This window comes from Aegilops tauschii, chromosome 3, assembly GCF_002575655.3.
Source record: "Aegilops tauschii subsp. strangulata cultivar AL8/78 chromosome 3, Aet v6.0, whole genome shotgun sequence".
Taxonomy (NCBI): domain Eukaryota; kingdom Viridiplantae; phylum Streptophyta; class Magnoliopsida; order Poales; family Poaceae; genus Aegilops; species Aegilops tauschii.
In genome coordinates, this window is record NC_053037.3 from 501,285,835 (window position 1) to 501,293,888 (window position 8,054).

General features: G+C 51.7%; 1 protein-coding gene across 1 annotated transcript; it reads left to right on the top strand.

Annotated features, from left to right (window-relative positions):
- The first annotated feature begins 5,929 nt into the window (after nt 1-5,929).
- Nucleotides 5,930-7,327, top strand: LOC109786831 (myb-related protein 308). The gene is made up of 2 exons (XM_020345395.4): nt 5,930-6,459; nt 6,564-7,327. Exons 1-2 carry the CDS (start codon nt 6,197-6,199, stop codon nt 7,114-7,116), a joined length of 816 nt encoding a protein of 271 aa, XP_020200984.1. The 5' UTR covers nt 5,930-6,196; the 3' UTR covers nt 7,117-7,327.
- The last annotated feature ends 727 nt before the right edge of the window (nt 7,328-8,054 follow it).

Sequence of the window (8,054 nt, forward strand, 5' to 3'; positions counted from 1 at the left end):
TTCAAATACCGACGGGTATCCGGTATAGTGAAGTCCATAGTTCATAGTACCTTTCAGATAGCGCATAACTCTCTCAAGAGCACGCCAATGTACATCACCCAGTTTGGAAACAAATCAGCTCAGTTTGCTAATAGCAAATGCGATGTCAGGCCTCGTTGCGCTCGCTAGATACTGGAGTGAACCAACAATCTGAGAGTATCTCAATTGATCTATAGTTGTGCCTTTAGACTTTCGAATCAGCACACTAGAATCATATGGTGTTTGAGATGGTTTGCAGTCCGAATATACAAAGCGACTCAACACCTTCTCGACATAATGGGATTGCAGAAGTGTAATCCCACCCTCATCATCTCTCAATAGTTTGATGTTCAAGATAACATCAGCTACTCCAAGGTCCTTCATCTCAAAGTTCTGAGATAGGAAAGTCTTAACCTCCTCGATCAACTTGAGATTAGTCCCAAATATCAGTATGTCATCAACATACAAACACAGTATAACTCCTTCGCCCCCACCATAGCGATAGTATACACATTTGTCGGCCTCATTAACAACAAAGCCAACAGATGCCAACGTTTCATTAAACTTGTCATGCCATTGCTTAGGCGCTTGTCTCAGGCCATACAAAGATTTCACCAACTTACACACCTTTCCTTCCTGGCCATCTATCACAAATCCATCAGGCTGTTGCATATAGATTTCCTCCTTTAGCTCTCCGTTCAGGAAAGCCGTCTTAACATCCATCTGATGAATGAGAAGACCATGCGAGGCCGCCAACGAGAGTAATACTCGAATGGTGGTCAGTCTGGCCACAGGTGAATAAGTGTCGAAGAAATCTTCTTCTTCTTTCTGGGCGTAGCCCTTGGCCACAAGCCTAGCCTTGTACTTTTCTATCGTACCGTCGGGCCTAAGCTTCTTCTTGAACACCCACTTGCATCCCAATGGTTTGTAACCATAAGGACGTTTAGTAAGCTCCCAAGTCCCGTTAGCCATGATGGAATCCATCTCGCTACGGACCGCATCCTTCCAGTAGTCAGCTTCTAGAGATGCATACGCTTCTGAAATAGAAGTGGGATTATCCTCCACGAGGTATATGAAGAAATCATCACCAAAGGTCTTTACAGTCCTTTGTCTCTTGCCCCTACCAAGGGTTTCCTCATTATCCTCCTCAGGATTTTCATCATGTGTTTGTTTATAATATTCCATCGGAATGGCAGGTTTAGGAGTCTCCTCAGATTCCTGTCTAGAAGTGCTTTGTACGTCTCTCATGGGGAAAATGTCCTCGAAGAATGTAGCATCTTTAGACTCCATGATTGTACCGACCTTCATGTCAGGTACCTTAGATTTCACTACTAGAAATCTATAGCCAACACTATTCATAGTGTAGCCCAAATTAACACAGTCCACAGTCTTTGGTCCAAGCTTACGCTTTTTGGGGATCGGCACATTAACTTTCGCCAAGCAGCCCCAAGTACGTAAGTACGAGAGTGTTGTCCTTCTCTTGGTCCACTTCTCATAAGGAGTGATCTCGTTATCCTTTGTCGGAACTTTATTCAGGACATGACATGATGTCATTATAGCCTCCCCCACCATGCCTTTGATAAACCCGATGTATCTAACATGGCGTTAACCAAATCAGTTAGAGTACGGTTTTTCCGCTCGGCAACCCCGTTTGACTGGGGTGAGTAGGGAGGCGTCCTCTCGTGAATAATGCCGTGTTCCGCACAAAAGGCATCAAACTCTTTCGAGAAGTACTCTCCACCACGATCTGACCGGACTCGTTTAATTTTTTTTCAAGTTGATTCTCAACTTCTGCCTTATGATTTTGAAGTAGTGTAGAGCCTCATTTTTAGTATTTAACAGATACACATAGCAATATCTAGTGGAATCATCTATCAAAGTCATGAAATATTTCTTTCCACCTTTAGTCAACACACCATTCATCTCACAAAGATCAGAATGTATGAGTTCCAGTGTCGCCAAGTGTCTCTCCTCTGCTGCCTTGTGAGGCTTGCGAGGTTGCTTAGATTCACACACGAATGGCACTTAGAACCTTTGGCTAAAGTGAAACTCGGGATTAAATTCGATTTTGCTAGCCGCGTCATAACGCCGAAACTAATGTGATAAAGACGTGAATGAATCATGAGCATGACATGGACAACATTGATAACACACTGATTACGATCTAACAGAGCATGTACTACGCACATAGTAGAAACATCTACGCATATTGCTAGTACTGCTACAACAGAAAGAAACACGAGAGGGATAAACGATGTATACCCTCCAATCGGCCACGCGGCGGCGGTGGCAGTGGCAGCAGCCGCGGCATCCTCAGCGGCCTTCTTGTCGGCCTCGGCCTTCTCAGCGGCGGCACGGTCGGCGTCGGTCGACATGGTGATGACGAAGGTGATGCTGACAGAAGCGAGCAGTCGCTACCCAAAAACCTAATCGCTCCTCTCCCGTACAGGATCCGGAGAGGCGGGGTTTCGGAGGCCTGCTCTCCCGTCAACCGTGTACGCGGTGAACGGGACGGAGTCGCCGACGGCAGCAGCAGCAGAGGAACAACGTGGGCGTGGAGGCGAAGATGGAGATGCGTTCTGTTTTTGGCAAAAAGAAGCGCATAGGAGTGAGCTCAGCTCAATCCCGCAACCCGCGACGCGTCTTGCCGAGGAGGAGGAGTGCGCGAGGGCTTCTTTTCTTCTCAAGCTCCAATAGCATTTGGGAGAGAATCCCTTATAAACCACTCCAACTCTCCTTCCACTTCCGGGGTGGGACTAAACTTCCCACCACCTTGTCATGCCACCTACATGGCCCTTAGAGATTAAATCTGAAATTGTCATACGGGTTATAGGCCCATCTCATATTTCAACTGTTGGTAGCGGTAGGCCGGTGTTTCAGGATCATTCATCACCGCCTAGCATTTTTTACCAGTCACACACCGAGGCCTGTTGCGGACCTCCGTTCAACATTTTTACTGTTGCTTCTGACGTAGAGTACTACAGCACAAGCGGGCTGGAGTGGGACGGGGTGCTGTGCTACTGTAGCCACATTTTCCCCTGCCTCCGCGGCCCAACCGCAGTGAAAGTTTTCGTGGGTCCGTGTCGGGTCCGCGGGACGGACAGTGATCTCGCACGCTGATGGACTGAGAGGTGACGGCAATCAAGAGCAGTGGGGAGAAAGGCAGCAAAGGTGCGCCACGGACCGCATCTAACCCACGGCAACGCGTCGCAGAATCTGGCCGTGACTTCGACCGTTCGATCCGCCATTGTGGAGAGTTGAGACACGCACCATGCGCCCACTGCACGGTCGATCTGCACGGCACTGCACTGCGTCCATGATGATCCATGCCCGCCGCCGCGCCGGCGGTGACTTGGCGCACGCGCTGCGCCGTGGACGCGCCCGCTGACTTGGCCTGCAAACGTCGATCGGATGCATGCACATATGCTGCTGGTGCTGCACTCTCTGTCACGCTGCCACTTGCGCCGGCACGCGGAGGACTTGGGTGCACAGTGCCCCGCCTTTTTGACCCGGGATGACGGGGCCGATCTCACTCGCTCTAGCTGCCAACTTGGGTAGTACGTTGAGCATCCATAATTTGTCCGCTCTGGCTACCAGCAGCTGGTTCGATGATCGGGGCATGCACCACGACGACTCCTGCAATTTGTTACAAGTTGTAGTAGAGTAGGTTCCAACGCTAATCGCACGCGCAGGCAGCCCTGCGCGAGATCTTGGGTGTCTTCTTGACGTCGATTCGTGTGCATGGTGGCTAGCCTCTCGTTTATTACTCCACTTGTTCCAGCCCCACTCAAATTGTTGAGGTTGGCTGGGCAGCTGAGGTTGCTGCCAGTCCACCCCAGTTCGAGTCCCGACATAGATACGCGGTGTTCATGGAGTTTTTTCTATAAAGAAAAGCCAACGAGGGTTAGCCCTTTGTTCCAGCCCCACTCAAATTGCCCAACTCGACGAGCGACTCGTCCTTTGCCGATATACCTATAGGTACGCCATCCTTCCACAGGTGCAACAGCAACAAAACGCAGGGTAACTTTTGATTCGTCGCGGTCGGCATCATCGACGATCGATCGAGACGATGCGTCCATCGACATAATAAATCCATCCGTGGAGCGGTAACGGTTGGCTGCCAAACAGTAGGATTAACACGGCTAGCTACCAAGTACACGTACAGTACCGATCTCACATCGCCGTCGGCGTTGGTGTATACAACTGCAGACCCGCTTGCCATCTTGCACCCATTCGCGCAGGCGGTTGAGTGAGTGTAACGGGCAAGCAAATGGGAAAAAGGTTACGATGCAATTAAGCCTTGAAAGCGCCGTGCAGTAACTTTTTCTTCTCCAACGAATCAGGAGGCGCGGTGTCGTCACTGTCCTACCCTCTCCCCTTATCCCAGGCAAGTGAAAGTAGCACGATCCGCTCCATCCCATCCGTAGATACGCCATTCGTGCACGGCCACACTAGTAATATACTATACGTCTACATTAGTTTTGACATTTTGCAACCCAAGCGAAGCGTCGCTTTTACGTACGGCGGATCATGCGTCCGCCGGGCGGATCGACCGAGCGGCGCAGTCGGCAGTGCCCAACGGAAACGGCAGCCCGGCCGGCCGGCGGCGCGTCAGTTTTGACCCCCGGGGGATCGCCTGATTATTTTAAGCGGTGTGAGCTCACCGGGGCTGCGTACCAACCAGGCCGAGTGCTGGCTGGACACGAACTACCTAATCAAGGCTTAAATTATTGCCTTGGCGCCAAGAGGGGGATGATGGGATCAATAGAAAAATGGGGTTAGTCACGCACGCATGACAAGCGCTAGGGACACGGACGCACAGCTGGGAGGGTTTTGCTGGTTTGCGGCTCGTTAGCTAGGCAATCGGTGGCGGTTGCTCCACCAAATTATGGAACGTGTTCCTGCACCATGATTCCGTTTTCGTTACGACCATCTCTTTTTTTAAGTAGGTGCCCAACGCTGGAATTACGGTTGAGCTAACGAACGAACGCTTACCATGCAGTACTAGGAGTGGAAAGAAGAAGGGTCCTCCAAACACACGTCACATGGCTTGCAATGTTGGTGCAAAGAAACTGTGCGTCCAAGCAAGTCTCGCTTTTTGTTTTCTTGCAAAAGTCTATGAGACTTAGTAGGGTGTGGCTAGGTCGATGGTCTTCACTTTCAACGAGATTTTGATGAAACTCACTGAATTTCAGTAATTTCAGTAGACACTGAAATATTTACCTTCCGGCCAAAATGTTTCACCAATTTCAGTAATACACAGGAATTCAAACATTTTTCAAAAGTCCAAATATTTAATTGAATTCAAATGAATATTTCAGCCCTCTGGCCGAAATGCCTACTGAAATTGAAAACCATGCCTAGGTCTCAGTCGACTGAGATTTAACCAAGTCTCAGTCAAATAACATACTTAAGAGAGAAAAAGTAAAAACCAATAAGAAAATTATGCACAGATTTTAATGTAAAATCTTAAGGATATAGCATCGACTAAGACTTAGTAGTAGTAACAAAGAGAAAAAGGAAAACTAAGATCAGCTGGACGGCTAGTGGAGGTGGCTGTACCAAGCCAACTAAGGACCAAATTTAGGTTTAGATGCTCGACGACCCAAGTTTTTTTAGTGTACATGTGTGTTGTCTACGCTGTGCAAGTATCTAAACAACTTGGGGTCTTGTTCAAAAAACAAAACCAAAACTCGGTGGAGCAGCACTCCCTTTGAGGGCAGATCCGTTTTGCAACCACCGAGCCAAAGCTACTCCACTCCGGCAAGTACAACAAGGAATCAAACACGTTAGCTGCGCCGCGCCCACATCTTTACCCTCTCACTCACAAGCATCCTGCGACGCCCACCCAGACCCAACCCAACCCCGACGCACGCCCCTCGCGCCCGCGCAGGCGGTCAAATCCCCGCTCCCGGCAAAGGATCGGGTCAATGGAGCGAGAAGCCACCACCAACACCCAGCAAAAGAACCACCAAAAGGCTCTGCTCTCGCCGTCACGCCCCCCATATATACGCGCGCCCCGCCCTCCACGGCGCGGCCACACCGCTCCTCCACATCCCCTGCCGCATACAACCGCGAGCGAGCTCAAGCTCCGAGCTATCGCCGTCCACCCCAAGAAAGGCAGAAGAAACTGAGCGGGAAGGGAAGGAGCGGAGCCGTAGCTAGCGGCGGCGTCGGCATGGGGAGGTCGCCGTGCTGTGAGAAGGCGCACACCAACAAGGGCGCGTGGACCAAGGAGGAGGACCAGCGCCTGATCGGCTACATCAAGGCCCACGGCGAGGGCTGCTGGCGCTCGCTGCCCAAGGCCGCGGGCCTGCTGCGCTGCGGCAAGAGCTGCCGCCTCCGCTGGATGAACTACCTCCGACCCGACCTCAAGCGCGGCAACTTCACCGACGACGACGACGAGCTCATCATCAAGCTCCACGCCCTCCTCGGCAACAAGTAAGCACCCGATCGCGATTTCAATGCGCATCGGCTCCTCCGTCCGTCCCTGGTTTCTGGGAGATGGGCAGTTATTGACTGAAGCAGCGGTCGCCGTCGTGCAGGTGGTCGTTGATAGCGGGGCAGCTGCCGGGCCGGACGGACAACGAGATCAAGAACTACTGGAACACGCACATCAAGCGCAAGCTCCTCAACCGCGGCATGGACCCGCACACGCACCGCCCCATCAGCGCCGCCGCCGCCGCCAGCGGGCTCACCACGTCCACCGCCGCCCCCGTCTTCCCTTCCTCTCCGGCGCCGGCGTCCAGGCTCGCCAACGCGCCTTTCGCCTCCTTCCAGAGCAGCACCGTGAGCTTCGCGAGGCCGTCGCCGTCGGACGACGGGCACAGCAGCAGCGGCGGGAGCAGCGACGCGCCCCGGTGCCCCGACCTGAACCTCGACCTGGACCTGGACCTGTCCATGAGCCTGCCGTGCTCGCCGCCCAAGACCGCGCCGCCCGCCAAGTCCACGCCCACGTCGCACCAGCAGCAGGGCATCTGCCTGTGCTACCACCTCGGCGTCCGCAACGGGGAGGCATGCACCTGCAAGACGGCGTCGCCGGCGGACCCGCGCGTGTTCCGGTTTCTCCGGCCACTGGAGGAGGGTCAATACATATAGCACGCTAGGCACCCGGCAAAACTCTCTACAAAGCACAAAACGAAGCAAGAGAGAGAGGGAGAAAAAAAGGTTTCTAATTGAGATAGCTGATGTGGATTATTATTATTTCTCATGTTTCGCTTCATCCCAAATATGATTCATTTCTTCTTGCCATATACTCCTACTAGTATGGAATTTTGAATTTCATGCAGCGGCAAAAAATGTTCAGAAAGATCCAGGGTGGCAAAAATTGATAGTGCGTACTCTCTCGACTAATCTAAGACAAGAATTTTGAGACGGAGGGAGTACTAAATTAGGGTAGAACACAGGCACATAAGTGAGAAAAGAGTGGCAGATGGTATTGTTTGATTGCGTATGCGATTCGGGCGTCTGTTTGTGTCATGTGGGATATAGTGCAAGAACAGAGCATGTGGCATGTTTTGGGTAGGCAAATTTGACATATTTGACCTGTGGACGAAATCAAATCACAGAATGAACTGCCCGTGAAACTATTTCACGCGGCTGATCTTTTTGTGTGACGGCCGAGACAAAGGCGTCATACTACACTGTGCAACGCCTCACAGATAGGCGCTACACGCTTGGCCAGCGTTGCATCCCAAACTGCCTAAAAATTCTAAGTCATTGTGCAGAGCCTAAGAGCTAGGCGCTGCACTGTATAGTGTGACGCCTAGCTCTCAGGCGCTGCATTAGTGGTTGCACTACAAAATGAAGCAACCACTAGTGCAACGCCTAGAAGCTAGGCGCTACACTGTATAGTGTGGCGCTTAGCTCTCAGGCGCTGCACACTGACTTAGTAATTTTCGGATCACACGGGTGCGACGCTGGCCAGGCGTGTAGCGCCTATCTGTGAGGCGTTGCACAGTGTAGTGTGGCGCCTTCGTGTCAGGCGTCACGCAAAAAGGTCAGTCGCGTGAAATAGTTTCACGGGCAGTTCATTC